Below are 18,766 nucleotides of genomic sequence, written 5' to 3'. Positions count from 1 at the left end.
CAAGGAGGAGGTCCCTAACTTATACATCCTAAGAATCTCAATGGAGCAACGGGGTGGGGAGTGGGAAGAGTAAATGAGAGAGAGGTGTGTGTGTGTCTGTGTGTCTGTGTGTCTGTGTGTCTGTGTGTGTGTAAGGGAAGTAAATAGCATGGGTGAGGAAGGGAACTAAATAGCATGGAGTAAATGTCTACTCTGATTTGTGCCGTGTCCATTTTACCCTTTCTTATATATAGAAACAGTTGGTGTCACTATACAAATAGCATTGCCAGTTTCATGCCCAGTTAAGTGACTAGCCTAACACATATGGTGTTGTGTGCCTGTATTTCAAATGAGTTTTGACTTTCTCTTCCGAAAGTGTGTACCCTGTCTCCTTTGTAGTGCAATGAGTGAAAAAAGGACTTCTTCCTAACTAGTTACAAATCTTTTGATATCAACAAAAGCACCCAAGCAGCATGCTGGGGAAATATCACTGTCAGAGGAACAGAATTGTCCCGTTTTTAATATGTCTTTATTCTTCCTTCAGTAACATTTCAGTGACTTGGTTTTTCTAAAGATTGCTATTAGTATTTATATCAACCTGTCAAAACAAATGAAGCTGCTGCAACAAGCTTCTGGATTGGGACTTTTTGAAAACATATAACTATTTCGATCTGTAAATGCTGTCATTTCTTTATCTTTAGAATGTAACTAGCAAAATAGGCACTAATCAGACCTATCTTTAGTAATCATTAGACCAGAGTTTTAAAGGCTTCACAAAAAGAAAAGGGAAAAAAATCCCTGCTCTTTTACTTACCCTAAGCTGTTAAATAGCATTTTAACCAGATGCTCTGAGAAATGTCTTGTTTTAAAGTATTTGAAAGGTATTGCTACCTACTTTCAACTTTGCAAATGCAAATAATGTGGCTGCATAATAATTGGAATGGTGATAACATATTGCCACCTAGTGGTCATGCAGGTGATAATGTTGGCAAATAAAGAATCAAGGAATTGTGGGTTAACTCCATTATTGGAGTTAATGCAATAAGTTTTTTAAGTAACTTAGATTAGTTTTTAAAAAGTCACAGTAATTTCCCTTTTTGCATAGTTTTTCAGTCTTTATAAAAGTCAATCAAAAGTGCTTTTTTTATGCCTAGGTGATTTCCAGTTTATTCATTTTTATTAAATACTGAGACGTTTATTCTCTTTACTGCAACATTTAAGTTCATGTTTGCTAAATTTATTTTTCTTAAGTTTTCATTATTGAGCTTCTAGTTTTAGCATCAAAAAACAATTGGATTTTTCTTAGTAAATGTTTTAATGTCTTATAAACTATTAGGACACATGAGTGCATATGTCTGCGAATGTGTAGGCACATAAATAATGCAGAATTGATGTAGGAGAAGAGGGGACCATAATTCTATCACTCAGATAACCCAGTTGACATTGCAAGGTACAACTAGAAAATTAACAGCATCCTCTAACTGCTGTGCCTCTTCCTCTGATAACCACTGTGCCCTGTAAATTTAATGCCTATGTTTGTAGAAGCAAGAAAACGTATCAGCCAGCCCCTGCATATTTAACCAGTTTGATTGAGGTGCCTCCATTTGTTAAGGTATAGCAAAAACTAAATGTTAGCTTTGTCAATAACAGCAAATAGTTATGCTTTTCCAAAACACTCTTCTGCTGTAGAGTAAGTTCCCTTAAGAACTCTTGTAACTCTCTAGGTCTTTATTTCATCACTGTAACATTTCTTCCTACATTGATTAGCAAGTCTTCTGGTGTCGTTTTGATGCTTATTTGAAGTGACAAGTACCTCTAAACCTTGATTTCTGGTTAGAGTGCTTCGGATATAACCAATCACCATGCGGGTGTGTTTTTGATACTAAAAATGCTTCTTAACCATTACTTGTATAAGCATTGTTTCTGTTTAACCACTTTAAAAGTACATTTTCATACAAACAACTTAAGAGAATTTTTAAATCAGAAGAGATCACTTATTTTATAGGTGAGAAATTTTTAAAACATTTTTTAAACAAGCTACCTAATGACAAAGCCATTATGTTGGGGTTCTATCCTCTCTCAGTTCTGGCAGATGGCAGATATTTTGGTGGAGGCATGGGATTGGAGTGTCCTTTGCATAAAACACTACCATTAGCAATAGCACAGCACTTGAAATTTAAAAAATTTATTTAAAAATAGTATTTTCTCCTACTGATTTCCCAGAAAGTCATTTTTCAAAAAAGAAAATAGCATGACTCTTCTCTCATGCTTTCCAGTATATAATTTTGTTATTTGATAAATTTTGATAAAATTTCAATCAATTATTATATCGTTCTAGTAAGTTCAATGACACCTTGTTGAAGTTGCAGGATTACTTAGGGCTAATTGAGATGATTCCAGGAGAGGAAAAACATATTGGCAGAATTCAGGCGGGACCAAAGATAGAGAGCTTTTCCCTTGGGGCAGGGGCCGCTAGCAGTGTTCTGGAGGGGAGTGCTTTGCTCCTTGAGCCCAGCATGCTGGTGGGCCACCAAGTCCACACTGTCAGTGCTTGGGAGGGACGGGGCTGGGGGAGGGGGGGGCGTCATGAAGTAAGGATCAAACTCAGGGCCTATCTTGAATCCTTCGATCTATCACCCTGGTCCGGGGTAGCTTTTCTAAGCTCAGCTTCCTTCCTCTGTGAACCCCACCCACCTTGTCCTGGCGGCTCCCCAGGACAGCTACTTTGGGGATTTTTGGAAAGAAATCCTGATTTCTCACCTGGCCAGACACCTCCCGTGATTATTCCTGCCAGAGTAATGGAGCCGTGGAGGATCACAGCTCTAGTGACCTGTCCGGAACGGTCTGTCCCACAAAGAGTGGCCATCTGTGGGCTCCTGCTGTGTCCTCGAGATTGAGTAAGGCCTACACACGAGGGAGCTGTGCAAGATGAATGAGATGTTTCTCTGATATTAGGAGTTCCGTGGGTCATCCTTGAGACAGGTCTGGCGTGCTGTTTGGGGAGCTGTCTCTCTAGCCCCTTGCTGCCCTCTTCCAGACTTTGAGCTCTACTGAGTTCAGCTGAGGGAGATACCAAGTGGGATATATATGGTCAGGCCATCCGGGGTCAGTTGGCACTTCAACTTCTGATTTTTTGTTGTTTTTCTTCCAGACTGAAGCGATAGCACAGCAGGTAGGGCATTTGCCTTGCACATGGTCGACCTGGGTTTGATTCCTCCAGTCCCTCTCAGAGAGCCTGGCAAGCTACCGAGAGTATCTCGCCTGCACAGCAGAGCCTGGCAAGCTACCCGTGGTGCATTCAATATGCCAAAAGCAGTAACAACAGGTCTCACAATGGAGACGTTACTGGTGCCTGCTTGAGCAAATCGATAAGCAACAGGATGACAGTGCTACAGTGCAGTGCTTCCCCCCCCCCCCACCATTCTGCCTGCTTCTGTTTATTTTCCAGATTCCTCGAATGTTAACAGGCTCATGCATTTTCTCTGGAGTAGGGGGGGGCTCCATTTAGTGGGAGAGGGTATGGAGTGGGCTTCCCTCATCTTATCAGGAGCCAGAATCAAACATAACTTTTTTTTTTTTTGGACAAGATAAATTGAGACTCTCAGTAGAACTAATAAATTATCATACATCCATTTGGTGTAATGCGGGCATGTGAACAAGAATTCTGTGTATGTGCTAATATAGACTCATTGTCTAAAGGTATTGTGAAGTAGCAAGTAATGGAACTTTTGGGGAAATATACTTATATATGCATATATATGCTTTGTATATGAAGGTACCGGCAGAGGAACCCAGGTGTGTGTAATCCCATCAACGGCCAACATCCAGAGACTTACAAGCAAGCTCCCAGAAGCGTGCGATATCTTATAACCTACTTCTCCCTCTGGGAGAAACTGGCAGGCTACTGAGAGTTTCCTGCCCACATGGTACAGCCTCGCAAGCTTCTCATGGTGTATCCATATGCCAAAGCCAGTAACAAGCTGGGTCTCATTCCCCTGACTCTGAAAGAGCTTCCAATGCCGCATCATTGGGAAGGCCGAATAGAGAGAGTCTTCTAAAATCTCAGGGGTTTTAGATTCAGACGAATTCAGACGAATGGAGAGGTTACTGAGACCGCTCGAGTAATTTGACGATCAACGGGATGATGATAATGATGATGATACTTTGTATAAGATAATTCAGAGACTACACAGAAATTGGCCAACTAAGGTTATTTCCGAAAAGATCTAGAGACTGGGTGGCTGGGAACACAGAGAAACTGGTGCCTTGTGCCATTTGAATGTATTATTGAATGTAGTAGTTCTGATGATGTATTTAAGGAATAAACCAGGGAAGGAGATCATTGATACATTGAGCATTTTATTTTATGGAAGTAGAGAGTCCTTTGAACACTTGACATGAAACTATCTCCAGGTTAGGTATTACAATACCCTGCCTTTCTTTTTCCTCTAGTTTCTTTTTTAAATCACTACTATTGGACTGAAGAGTTAATACATTGTCCTGCATGCATCCAAACCTACTTCATTTCCCACCACCACACATGTGTCTGCCTGAGCCAGAGATGATCTCTGAGTGCAGAGCCAGGAGAAAGCTCTGCCACATGTAGTCCAAACACAAACGTAGTTTATAGGGGTGTTGTTGATACATTCGGGATACAGTGACAGCACCATGCCCACCCAGGGCCCCAGTATCTCTCCACCATGGTCCGTTCCCGACTTCGAACTCAACTGCCAACATGCTGTTTTGTGGCATGACTCCCTGAGAACCTTGGAAGGCTCCAGCTAGTCTCGGCCCCACACTTTCAGTCTTTTGTTTATCCTGTTTGTTGGTTCCATTGTGAACTAAAGAAATTCAGTTGAGAGTTGAACTTTGAATCGCTACCCTTGTGAGCTGGTTAGCACACTTAACATTAAATATAGAATGACAAAGAGAAATGGAACCATATCCAAATATGTATATTATACCAAGATAAATTTACTTAACAGAACCAATGCAAATTAAAGTTATATATACATACATATATAAGTGCTTGAGTACTTGTGTTTTTTAATGTAGCATTTTTTTTAATATATGCGAATACCCAATTCCTTTCAAATTAACTCTAGACATGTATTTTTATTCCCAGGCTTATGCACCTAAGTAAGATTGATCCCCATGCTCCAGATGAAATGCTTTATGGACGAATGGGCTACATCTATGCTCTTCTCTTTGTGAATAAGAACTTTGGTGAGGAAAAGATTCCTCAAAGCCATATTCAGCAGGTACCATGTTTTATCTTCTAAGGATCCCACAAACTATTCATTTAAAGTTTTATTCTTTAGTTAGCATATCCCGAGTAGAGCAAAGATATATTTTGACCTTTGAAGGTCAAGCATGATCAGAGAATCAGCATTTGCACACTACAGAACTATTGAGAACATTCTGGAGACTCTTGAGTAAGAAGTGCAGCCTGGTGCAGCTGTAGGGTGCTTTCAGAAGCTAGGGACCAGCTTCTTTCTCCCCAGGGCAGGCTTCTCCTCAGGGCTCCGAGGATTGAGGCTTTCCCTTCACAGGTTGAATTCCTGTAAAGCCTAGAGAAGGTAGTTGTAAGACCTTTCATTATTTTTTTTTAAACAAAATTATCTTCACATCTACTTCACTGAATGCAAAATTTGATGGAAATAGGTGGCCTCTTTATATAATAAGCTGAACTCTTTCCTAGCCATTGTATCTAATTCTCCCTCTTCTCTGGTATATCTCTTTGCAGAATGTTCCTTATCCTATTCTAATTCTCTTGCTATTTTTGGTTGCTTTCCATTCTATAGATTTCTGAAGCAGTCTTAACCTCTGGAGAAACTCTGGCTAAAAAAAAAAGCTTTGCATCAAAGACTCCACTGATGTATGAATGGTATCGAGAATATTATGTGGGGGCTGCTCACGGCCTGTCGGGAATTTATTACTTCCTGATGCAGGTAAGAGGTGATGGCAGTAGGAGTATGGGACATGCATTCTGCCTGTACTCACTCAGACACTCCAACTCTTCTCCTCTTCTTCATTTTGTCAACCACTGTATCACTCTTAGTATCACAACTGGTCTAAACAGTCAAGGATAATATCTGCCAATGTGCATTCTTAAGTATATAAACATAAAATGTCTCTGTGCTTTGATATGGCATTTGATTTTTCAGTAACCTTACCTGCCTCCATAACAGCCATTTGAACAGACTAAACTGTTTTGACCTGCACTTATGTACAAAGGGCCTTCTGCTTTTCTCTCTTCTCCCAGCAAATACATTGAATTAAGAATATTATTCATTGTAAAGTGCAACCCAACGAAACAAATTCCAGGAGTAAGACCAAAATCAATAGAAAACAAATGAGCATAGGTTGCCTCCAGCTCTCTTAGAGAGCAGAGCTCAGTCCTTTTCAATGGATTTTGTGTAATTTACCTGAAAAAAAAATTGCTGAATATGCTACGCCCTGATAGTTCTTAGGATCTAATAGTATTGGGAGACATTAGCCAAAGTAGAATAGATGAAGGACAAATAGAATTTACTGAAGCCAGCGAGGAGGGGAGATCAGGAAAACTTCTCAAGGAAGCATCATTTCTAGGGGCTTTTTTTTTTTAACAGCTCTTAAAAAAAAAAGAAAAAACAGGCACTTGCAGAGAGGATAAGAATTGTGGTAAAAGGAAATACATTTTTTTTTTTTTTGCTTTTTGGGTCACACCTAGTGATGCTCAGGGGTTACTCCTGGCTTTGCACTCAGGAATTACTCCTGGCAGTGCTTGGGGGACCATATGGGATGCCAGGGATCGAACCCGGGTCGTCCGCATGCAAGGCAAACGCCCTACCCGCTGTGCTATCGCTCCGGCCCCGAAATACATTTTTTTAATACCAGCAAAAGTATCCCCTTTGCCTTCCCAAGGTGCAATGTGGCATGGAGAAAAATGTTTCATTAATATGTTCAAAATGAGGGTTTGGCTATACGTCCTGCTCGCTGACTGAATGGATGGCTATGATGCAATACCAGTGACAGGGCTGCCGCCTTCCTGTAACTATAAACAATGACAGGGAAGCTGGAAGAACCAAGGTTATTACTGCATTCGAATGCAGAGTCACACTTTGAGTGTTCCCGGCAGTAAGAGACTAACTGTTCTATTTATTCTTCACTTCTCAATTAAGAATTTTATCATTGGGTTTGAAAATTTAGATTAGATTTCTTGATTTTTTTCTGGCACAGTTCTGTATTGGCTCTCTACTTCCAGAAGTAAATATAGATCCTTAAGCATTCAGTAAAGGCGTCTCATGTTTTCTGAAGTGCCAAGGTGAGTCGGATCTGACATCTCGGTGACTAGAGGCCGCTTGACCTTTTCCTGAAGTCGATCAGCACCAGGCATCTCCCCTCTGTCTCCATATTGGTGGCTATAAAAATTCCATAAAGTCAACTATTCAGTTTTCTCTTGGCAGCGTTTTATCTATATTGAATAATTTACTTCTTTACCCTAAAATCTGCCCTCTTTAAGAGCCTATGTAGCTATCTAAAATAAAGCACTCTACATTGTAGGCTGTGTTGCAGTATTTCCGCAGGCTTGCATAGAACCCACTCATTCTACCCTCGGGTGTCACACTGAGTTTACTCAGTACTCTTTGTAGAATACTGAGTAATATAGAATGAAGTAATATCGCATTCTATATTACTTCTTATTCTAGATAGAAGTAACGTGGCTTCTCTATGCCCCATAGAAAACTTGGTTGTTGTTTCATGATCTCTGAGAGCCTTCTCAGTATTTCCTGTTTCCAAATCCCCACTATCCGGTCAGCATCCTGCCTGACCAGCAGCCCCCTGCACTGCCCACCCCAACCTAGCACTCCTCCCCAGTGCCAGCACAACAGTACTTTGAATTTGATACTTAAAGAAATGAGCAATGCACGGATTTTTAAGAATAGATTACAAACTGAGCAACTAAAATGTTCTATGAAAAATGGAGGCTGTTATATACCCTTTAGTCAATGTATCTATGATTGTTTCCTGTTGTATCAGAACAATCAAGCTCTCTGTGAGCTGTCTTTTCAGCTGGAAATACTTATCGTCTGCTCCATGTTGTCATGAAAATTGTGCTGTTTGTCTCATACACGTTTTTATAGCGTTTCAAGTATGCTGAAAACACTAAGGCCTTAGGAAATTCTTAGACTCACATTCTCTCAAGCATTAACTTAAGAGGATCAGAGGCATGTAGGTAGCAATTAATGCTTTGAAAGTATACATACATAAGGCCCCAATAGTTACCTTACAGTCTAATTTTTAGTTCCACTGAGTGCAAAAACAAGTGGGTATAATCCAAAGCCACTTACGACTTCCACTTTCTGTTGGTTCTAATTTCTTACTGGTTTAACATTCATGCCTGTCTGTGTTTACTTACGCAGAGCTAATAGCTTTATTTCTCGTTTTTAGCCCAGCCTTCACGTGAGCCATGGGAAATTATACACTTTGGTCAAACCCAGTGTAGACTATGTCTGCCAGCTGAAATTCCCGTCTGGCAATTACCCTCCGTGTGTGGGTGATACTCAAGACCTGCTGGTTCACTGGTGCCATGGCTGTCCGGGGGTAATCTACATGCTCATCCAGGCATATAAGGTACTGTGAATTTTCTCATTTGAGAAATATATTGGAAGGTATGAAATTGTCTGATTTTAAAATTAGTTTTTTACATACTCCTTACAGGGAGAATAGATAGTTCACTTTATTAAGTGGATTGCATTCCATTTTCAGACTGTCCTTCATAAACGTTGTTTCACAGAATATGAGATGGCTTCATGGATAACACGAATAACCAAGGTTGTAGATAAGCCTCAGTGACAGATCCAAAGCAAATATATCAGAAATTGAATTGAAAATAGAATGGGCACCAAAGATAGTAGAGTGGTTAGAGCACATGCCAGGCACCCTACTAAAATGGATTTGAAGCCTAGGTGGAGGCACCCTCAGGCATCAGGCTTGCCAACAAAGCCTCCAAACACTGTGTGTGTGTGTGTGTGTGTGTGTGTGTGTGTGTGTGTGTGTTTATGACAAAGTATTATTTCACAAGTCAGTTTGTATATTTAAAACAAATTCTTTTGCAGCACATATAGAAACTTCTTCATAGTAAAGGGCATCCTTTTTACCTAGAAGGCAGCATGTTTTCTTTGAAAAGTAACTAGTGATAACAGCAAGTCTGAAGGAAAATAATGCTACTTTGTCAGTAATATCCACAGTCCCAGCACACACAGTGTCACCACCAGAGACAACGACAGATCTGGTCTGGATTCAGTTCTGAACACACGAAAGGCAGAGCTAGTGAATTTTTGTAATTTGTCCCATTTGGATTCCTTTCGTCTTTTAGTTGTTGGAAATAGTGTTGCTGTGGAATAGGTAGCTCATTTTTGTGTTCTCTCTCTCTCTCTCTCTCTCTCTCTCTCTCTCTCTCTCTCTCTCTCTCTCTCCACCTCCCTTCCCTTCCTCTCTCCCTCTTTCCCCTCTCCCCTCCTCTCTCTCTTCTCTCTCACCTCTCTCCCCTCTTCCCTCTCTTGCCAAAATACTTTCTGTCTCCCCACATCTTTTCTGCTTACTTACCAGAAGTCATCCCGGGCAAAGTTTCTTTGATAATTGTGTCATTTGATTCTGCAGGTGTTCAAAGACGAACAGTATCTCCATGATGCCTGTAGGTGTGCAGACGTGACCTGGCAGTTTGGGCTGCTGAAGAAAGGGTACGGGCTGTGCCATGGCGCGGCTGGGAATGCCTACGCCTTCCTGGCACTGTACAACTTCACACAGGATATGAAGTATCTGTACAGGGCCTGTAAGGTAGGAGTCAGACTGATGAAAAGCACTCACAGAAGGTTACCGAAGGATCTCTAGTTAACTTTATTGAATCTATGTAGTTTCAACTGTGTGTCTATAGAATAGGCTCAGTTAATTAAGAAAAACTTCCCAAAGCCATTGAACTGAATTCACTTGCTTTTCAAAGGATGTCATTCTCTTCAGGAGCATCTGTGGGTGGTGGATTAGGGAAGAGAGATGTACATTTCTTCTTTTAAATTGATAATTGTGGCTTAGAAAACTCATTAAATACCCATCCCCTTCCTACTCAGGCTTCTTTCTAACCATCCTTTTCTCTGGAAGGAAGATTTGGCTTGTTAGAGTCATTCTTTTGTGGGGGGTGGGCATACCTGGTAGTACTCATGGATCACTTCTGGTGGCACATGGGGTCTTGAGAATTAACTCATGTCAGCCACATGCAAGGCTTACCCGCTGTATGATCACTCCAGACCCTTTTCAGGGAAATTCTTTGGAACAGCTTCTATTTTGTAGGTTTTTGGAAGAAACCATTACATAATATGACTCGGTCTTATTTTCAGTTTGCTGAATGGTGCTTAGATTATGGAGAACACGGATGCAGAACACCAGATACCCCCTTCTCCCTTTTTGAAGGTAACTTTTTCACACCTTTTTTTTTTTTGTCATAGCAGCATCTACTTTTCTGCTTGGTAATTAATGCCTTTGACTATGGTTAGTATTAAAAATCACCTAGCACATGGACGACCATAAACTTAATATATAGTCATGCTAATGACCTTTACTGAGACCATCACATGTTGGGCATTTTGCAGATAATGTCATTAATGATCTCAGCAAAAAATATGTATTCACACTTCACAAAGAATAAAAACTGTCAGTGTTGGTGTAGATGTGAGGAAAAAGTCATCCTCATTCACTGCTGCAGTCAACTAGGCCAGACTTTATGGAAAACAGTATGGACACTTCTCAAAAAACTAAGAATTGAACTCCCATATGACCCAGCAATTCTGCTTCTTTATACTCACCCACAGACTCAAAAACTCTACCCAGAAAAGACATTTGTACCCTCGTATGCATCGCAGCACTATTTAGCACAATAGCCAAAATCTGGAAACAGCCTAAGTGTCCAAGAATAGATGACTAAATGAACTATGGTATATATACACATGAAGTACAACTCAGCTACAAGAAAAGATGAAATCATGCCAGGCACAGCCAAGACCCAGGTGAAGTTAGAGGAACTAACACAGAATGATCTCTCTCATGGTGGTTATACAGAAACATGAGTAGAGGGAATAGATGCACAAAGCCAGCAGAAACTGAGAGTTGTTTCTATTGTCTCAACATAGAGAAGAACAGGAAGGTGCGGGGTAGGTGGCGATACTGGGACAATCTGATGGAGTGTGTGATGCTGGAATTTTATGTTGAAACCCTATCATAACAGTTTTGTAAACCAGATTGCATACTATATATCTATACATATTCATATATATACACATACTGTATATATTTTTATACATATGTATGTGTGTGTATATGTATATGCACACCTATTCCATGTGTATATGTACCATAGTCCATTTAGTCATCTATTCTTGGAAACTTAAGCTTTTTTTCCAGATTTTAGATACCATGAATACTGCTGCTATGTACATAGGGGTACAAATATACATATATGTGTGTGTATACATATATACGTGTATGTATATATTCTGTACCTATATCCAACATGAGACTGAAGCTCAGGTGAGTAAGTGCCTTATGGTACCATGGGGAAGGAGCTCACAGAAGCTAAATGGCTTTTCCTTGAACTTGCCCACCCCCGCTCCGTCCTGTCTTCAGCCTGGATATTGAGGCTGGACTCCTTGCTAAGTTAGTGATCTTATCTTAGGTCAACCTTTAACATCTAGAAATAATAGACATACCTGATTTCATTTAAATCTTTGTTGTTTGTGTCATATCATTGCTGCTACGAAAGCAGCCACTCTGCTGCTACAATGTCATTTGGTTTTATAACGTTTGCCTCGTTCTCTTCCTCCAGGGATGGCTGGAACCATCTACTTCCTGGCTGACCTCCTCGTGCCCACAAAAGCCAAGTTCCCTGCATTTGAGCTTTAGAGGGCAAGCCCACTGCCCGCCTGTAACTCACTGCATGACCCTTTCCTTCTGTCAGCCCCGGGCTGCTGCTCTCATTGCTTTTCAAGGAAACATAGACACTATATACATGATTTGGTTGGTGGGTTGTTTTTGTTTTTATTTTAAGATTTGCCTTTTGCTCAGATGCTTTACTTTATCATTTGCGTCTGTTTGAAAATATACAAGGAAATCTTTTCATTTTGACTTCAGTTTCTTCTTAGGAACGGGATGAGTGTATGTACAGAATTTGGAGGTAATATAGGTATAGGTATTCCAGAACTTGGAAGGAATCTCATATAAGCTTATAATTATAACTGTTACTGATCTCAAAGTGCATATGAGATACAAAGTGTAGATAAAGCTAATACATGACTTTTATTAGATATTGCCCTTTATCTCTTGTCTTTAGTATTTTTCTTCCAATTTGTGACTTGATAATGGAAAGAGGAACAAAGCATAACTACTCTGTATCCTTCCAGAAGATAAATTGCAAGAGGTGCAAAAGTTAGGGATTTACATGTCATTCTTCAAATCCACAGTGCTTGTTCAAATGAAAGATAAGATAATACATACTTTCAGATTTCCCTATTTTTTGTTACTAAAGCACCCAGTCTATCTAGACCAACATTTTACCACAGACTCCTAAAATGTGATGGTTGTAAAAATTCTGATTATCATTTTTAAGAGAAATCAATAGCTATTTATTATTTTCTCTAAAATAAGATAGTGTACTTTGGAACTATTTATTTTCATTTGTTTGTTCTTTGGATTGTAGTGTAAGATCAGGGAAAAAAGTTTTTTGTTTGTGAGTAATGTGTTAACCTTGGATTTGAGTCCACCCCATTTGACTTAACCTGCTTCGATCTAAACATCAGCTTTTGGTTTGTTTTCTTGGCAGTGACAGTGCTTTGTTGATGACTGTTATATGCCATAAGACCTCTAACTCCCTGCCAATCCTATTTGAGTGATCAATGAAGGACTTTGATCTTTTCATAAAAGAGGACAGTACTTCTGTTTGAAAAGGGGGAGTTCCATAAAGTGCCTCTTTCATGGACCTCCACATCATACAGGCAAAAACCCCTTTTATGTGCTGGTTCCTGGGGGTAGCAGTACCCCATTATTTTCTATTTAGCACCAAAATAGCTACTGTTATTAGAAATTATATTCCCTTTCAGGGCTACTGACAATGTGCTTTAAAAAATATCACCCTCTACTCAATTCCCAGGATCAACTTACTCAATTGTGACTTGTGCTAGTCAGGACAACCTTGTGCCTCTCTGATTTCAAACATGCTTCTGGAAAGTTGCGTGCAAGCTGTGCCTTCCTTGAGAATGTTTCAGATCAGTGCTGTTAGCATGGATGGTCCAGCTAATTTGTGTTCAGCTGGGTTTCCAACTTGAAACAATGAAGTTCATCTGGTGTAGTCAATAATGTCTTAATATACTCTACCTTCATTTTGAACCACTACAATTACTAAACCAGGGAAAAAGAGAAGAATAGACTTTCTGTTAACCAGAGACCTCAGCCAAAGATCAGTGGAGCCCCCAGAGAATTCAGTGTAAGAATATGGTGAATAAGTTTGCTGTTGATATTTGGATTGCAGATTAGCTGATATCATCCATCAACAAATTCATCAATGTGAACGCCATTGAAGTTTCATCTTTTTCTTGAGCTTTCTAAGACCGTAACTGACAGGATTATATATTTGTGCCATTGTTTATTTTAATGCTTAAACCCTAAGAAAATTTGATCAGGTTTTAAAGAGACAAAGACTATAAAACTAAAACCAATACCCTAATAACACAATCGTAGAAACTGAAAGCAACTTTTCCACTAGCTTTCTTCATTTTAAAAAGGAAGAAGTGACATTGTAATTCTGCTTCTAATATATCATTTTTCCCTCAGAACTTTTAATTTTAGCTTAAAAAAATAACTTCCAGGAAAATGAATAACATCTGATTTCTATACAGACTAGTTCATAAGTAAAACCCTAGAAGTTTGTCTCTTGGTGTTCATTTATCCTGTCATGTGCTTCTGTTCCTGAGTGATGGGAAATTACGGTAAACGTTTCATCCTATAAAAGTGAACATCATGACCATTTCCATCAATGCCACTAAGCCTTGGTCTCATCTGAGTTAGCAGTCTTTAATCCTTGGAGTCATTTGCTCTCTTTTATCTTTGGTGTCAGCTTAAAGTCATTTGGCATCAAACGCCTCTAGATAAGAGTTTTAGGTAAATACAGTCCGTGGCCATTTTCTCTGCCTATAAGGTGTTCCCTAAATAAAAGATAATTCCCCAGGTTAATTTGGGCCTGGTCTTAGGATGCTGGGCCTTCTACTAGCTCTTTTTGAAATACAAAATATTTCAAGGGTGCACATTTATTCATTCGCACCTTTGATGCTAGAACTTATCTGTAGATTTTTATTACTCATAGTGAATTTGAAGCCCATTTCTCCTTCCCTTTATTGGTCAGAGCATTCCATGCTGTATATTAAGCTATCAAATTACTGTTCTCTCCTATAGAGAGTAAACGATTATCTAACATAATCAGGGAGCCTGCCCCAGTGTTTTATTGCCATTTATTGGGAAGAGTTGGAGTCACAGGTTTTTCTGTGTTCTGTAAGGAATTGGTTTGCTGATTCTCAATAAAATTTTATTAAACTATCTATTGTTACGTGATTTTTGTTTGCTTTGGTTTACTTAATTTTTTTTCAATAGTAAATGACAGTCTTTTCCCTAGAATTCATTCCCTAGGGTTTTTTCCAGAAAAAAAAAAAAACAGACTTTTTCTTCATTTTTATATAAAGAGATGTGCATATTTTCTGAAAATAGAGATTTAGTAGAGAAAAATATTGTAAAATCTGACCATGATAGAATTTGATGAAATCTAGTAGGCTTTAAACAGCAGTGTAGTAACCATCTCTTACATATGAGAATCTACCCCGTGGTTAATAGCTAAAGGTCTGTTTCTAAAACTTGATTTCCCTGCTGGCCAATTTTGAAAGGATCTTTGAAAAGAAAAGGAGGTTAAATGAGGCATAATTATGAAATGTATTTGTGGAGTTGGGAAGGAGTTCAGCCAGTGTCTGTGTAGAGTCACACAACACAATAGAGATTTGTGCTGAGTGAGAATTTAATAGAGATTTAAATTATTCAACATGGTTTCATCCTGAATTATATTCTATACGTTGGCACATATGATTCAAATATCCTTCAGACCCCTACTCTATTTTTTGAACGTCTCATAATATGATAAATGCACAGTTGTTTTTATTCATCTCCATCGAAAAAATAACGGTATTGGTGGTGTGCCACATCTAGAGATTTGGGCACTGAGGCGGGTGAGGCGTCGAAATGATATGTCCTCCCAGAGGCTGCCTGGACTTCAAAGTGATGCTTGCTTCTAAGTCACAGGATGGCATTTCATTTGTTGCTGCCAGCTAGCATTGTGCCATGATTTCCCATCCCCGACTCATCTTCCTACTGAAAGCAGAAATGGAAAGTGCATTAACTTGTGCCACAGCTGTCTCTCATGAACAAACCGAACTTAAAGAAATCATTTGTCTCCTGTAATTTACCCATTGTAGCTTGATCTCTTTTTTCCTAACTTTGCATTAGAACAGAACGTTGCTTCCCTCTTACTTTCTGAATAGAATAATAACTTTTTGTGTCATTTCTTTTTCCCAAGATTGTTCCTGCTGAGCTTCTGTGTCACTAAACATCTCATGTATTCTCTGCTCTTATACTAGTCACTTAAACTGAGAAAAACCTAGAAGTCAGTTCCCTGAGTATTTGTTTTCTTGTTCTGTTTCCCATTCAAGCTCTTCCTCCTTCTAAAGTCGAAGTGAGAGAATATTGATGTTTTTACTCTGGAGAACATTGACTTCATTCTTCCCATTATGTAAATGATCCAAACACTGTTTTCCAGAAGCCTCATGCTAGTGCATCATAAGGGACTTATTTGACAATTTGGTGAGTAATGGGAGAAAGCAGCAAACACAATAAACCAAGAGGTGAAATAATGAGGATAGAGAAATGGATGTTAGCAGAACTGCTGCTCTTAGTCAGCCGGTTTAATTTCACATTTCTGCATTATGTTAACTTTTCATCCCCATGCAAATTAGAACCATGGTGACATTAAATCTGCAGCTAATGTTCTGTCACTCCACAAATCAGAGTTTGAGATAGCATTTGCAAGTCAGTTAAGACTCTTGATAAATTGGTTTATAAAGCAGCATCACAGTTACCTAATTTTTCTGATGGAGCTAGTGTATTGCGAGTGTTTGTCATACACACACACGCACACATACTCAAATCATAACCAGTGTGACTCAGTGAAAGTTGCTGGCTAATACCAATTGATTTGTCACAACTCACCATACAGGAATCAACATGCACCTGTTTTCTGGTATAATTTCAATCTGTGGACTGCAGACAGACATTGTATTTAATTCTGCCACTGGTGATTTTTTAAGCTCATTTTACCACCAAATTCACTCAATGTGTGAATGCACATATGTGAGGTGTCCAGCGGGGAGTTTTGTGAGAACAAGATAGAAAACCCTACACTGGCAATTTACTCAGGATAAAGAGCCAGGCAACGAGATTAGGAACTACAAGAGACATTATTTTAATATTCCTGTTAATGTCCCCCAACCAACTTGGAATACTCCTAGAGGGAAAAGACATTATAGAAACCGCAGGGGACTGGAGAGTTAGCTCAGAAACCTGGAGCACATAGCTTACATGCACGAGGCCCTGAGTAGATCTCCAATATTGCTAGTTATGGCTCTGGTTGCCCCCATCACCCTCTGGGTATGCTTCAGGGCCCCTCATTACTACCAGGCCCAATCAGCACCTTCTCACCAGGCTGAGTGTCTGAGAGGTGTGTGCAGGACTGGAATGCTGCAGCCCTGCAGGAAATAAAAATCTCTGAGCCTTCACAGAAACAAGGGGTTTATCATTTTGACTGCCTTGGTGTAAAACAAATGATATGGAGAAAAATTTGAGGACAAAAATTCACTTGCCCCCCAAATTACTTCAAAGCAACTGGCCAGCTTTCCAGTTTTAACATTGGTTGTGACTTAGGGTAAATCAGTTTTGAGAATCCTGTTGAAATGAAAAATTTTTTAAATGGCCTATCAACCTGCTGTTGGTTATTAACACATTATTAACCAGTTTCTAACCTCCTTCGCAATGAACTTGAAGAGCTTCAATTATGTTATCTTAGCACCTAGCTAAGATGAGGAAGACAAGGAGATACCTGATCAAAGAGATTGCTTGTCGGGAGATAACTCTATAAATAAGTCCTTTCCTTGTGTGGTGCAGCCTTACTCCAGTTGGCTTTTGGTAAAGAGCAGAAGGGGAAGAGAAGCACTTGTGAGGGTCAGAGATTTTCTCAGTTCTCACAGGCACTGCAGTTGGTATTTGTCACCTCCTGGCAGCTTCATTAATTCAATTCTACTTTCATTAGCTAAAGATATATATTTGAAATCATAAATGAGTAAATTTATATTTTACTACATGGCAGGTCTTTGGTTTTACAGGGTTTTTTTTTGGCGAGGAGGGGGAACTTGTTGAGCCACTCTCAACTGTGCTCAGGGCTAACTCCTAGCTCTGTGCTCAAGGATCTCTCCTGGGAAGCTCAGGGGACCAAACAGCGTACTGAGAATGGAACCCAGGTTGGCCATGTTTAAGGCAAATGTCCTACCCACTCTACTAACATTTTGGCCTCACATTCTAGCAGTTTTTTTTATTTACCAAACCATTTTAATAAACTATTAGTACAGTTTGATTTGCTTGAAAATGTGAGCCACTGGTGGTTCACACCAGCATCAACATACAGAAACATTACTCTCGGGGTTTTGCAATCACGCATGCATACAGACCATTTCTGTATGCATACATGTTGAAATGACTAAGAAATGCCTGTCCAGTGGGGCCTAATTTCTTTGTACTCCCAAATGATTCCCCTGCTGTGACTGCTTTGAGTGCTATGGGGACAAAACAAATTCAGCAAAAAATTCTGGTTCAGGAGAGAACAGGAATTTTAGGTAAATAGCTGATCAGTCGAAAAGGTGATGGATGGCTGTGAATCAAAGAAAAGAAGCACTGGAAGAAAGCACGAGAGAGCTGGAAACTATTGGAGTCTGTTTTCTGATGTGATGCAGTTCCATGTAACGTCAAAGCAATACTGTCCAGGCCATCAATTGTGTCATGACGTCCATAGTAAGTCAAAGAAATGCACCTGTAACAAATATATATTTATAGTTTAATGAGCAAATTGCCAAGGACTGACTTGAAAACTTGTCCAATTTGAAGAACCGTAAGTTTCTGGTACCATGAGAATCACTTGGAAGAAACTCAGGCAAGAAACCGTGAGTCCTAGGGCCTAAGTGTTAGGTTTCTCTTCACACTAACACAGTTTGGCCTTCGACCTAGAAGGACTACATGCTTGATAGTACTTTTGAGAGCCCGGAATGGAGCGTATCTTAGAATGTATGTGAGACCAGAGGGTTTCCAAGAACCCAGGAAAACAGCGGGAGCCTGGGGATCAGGGTGAGACCAACAGCAAGACCTTGATATTGCCCAGGGCTTTGCGGGAAGGAAGGCCCTTGGCATTGTGAGTGTCTCACACTCAGCAGCTAGAGGCCAGGTAAGGAGTGAGCTGCTGCTGCCAGCAGTGCCCTTGTCAGAACTGCTGCCCACTGCGCTGACTTCCTGTTTTTTCCTGTGGTACCAGGGATTGAACCAAGGGCTCAAGAATGCAAAACATGAGCTTTACCACTGAGCTACGTCACTGAAACCTTAAAGTTCAGTCTCTAGTCCAGCAGCT

General features: G+C 39.8%; 1 protein-coding gene across 3 annotated transcripts in view; it reads left to right on the top strand.

Moving 5' to 3' along the window:
- The window catches only part of LANCL1 (LanC like glutathione S-transferase 1), a 38,963-nt gene extending 24,368 nt beyond the window's left edge, over positions 1 to 14,595 (top strand). For all 3 annotated transcript variants that reach the window (XM_055121943.1, XM_055121942.1, XM_004601327.3), the window contains 6 exons: positions 5,105 to 5,240; positions 5,784 to 5,930; positions 8,413 to 8,595; positions 9,625 to 9,801; positions 10,356 to 10,428; positions 11,837 to 14,595. In XM_055121943.1, coding sequence (XP_054977918.1) covers positions 5,105 to 5,240; positions 5,784 to 5,930; positions 8,413 to 8,595; positions 9,625 to 9,801; positions 10,356 to 10,428; positions 11,837 to 11,913 — 793 coding nt within the window. In that variant the 3' untranslated portion in view covers positions 11,914 to 14,595. The remainder of the gene's footprint in view (positions 1 to 5,104; positions 5,241 to 5,783; positions 5,931 to 8,412; positions 8,596 to 9,624; positions 9,802 to 10,355; positions 10,429 to 11,836) is intronic.
- Positions 14,596 to 18,766: the final 4,171 nt, after the last annotated feature.

This window comes from Sorex araneus, chromosome X, assembly GCF_027595985.1.
Source record: "Sorex araneus isolate mSorAra2 chromosome X, mSorAra2.pri, whole genome shotgun sequence".
Classification (NCBI taxonomy): domain Eukaryota; kingdom Metazoa; phylum Chordata; class Mammalia; order Eulipotyphla; family Soricidae; genus Sorex; species Sorex araneus.
The sequence above is the reverse complement of the archived record's forward strand: the minus strand, read 5'-3'. Positions and strand labels throughout refer to the sequence as shown.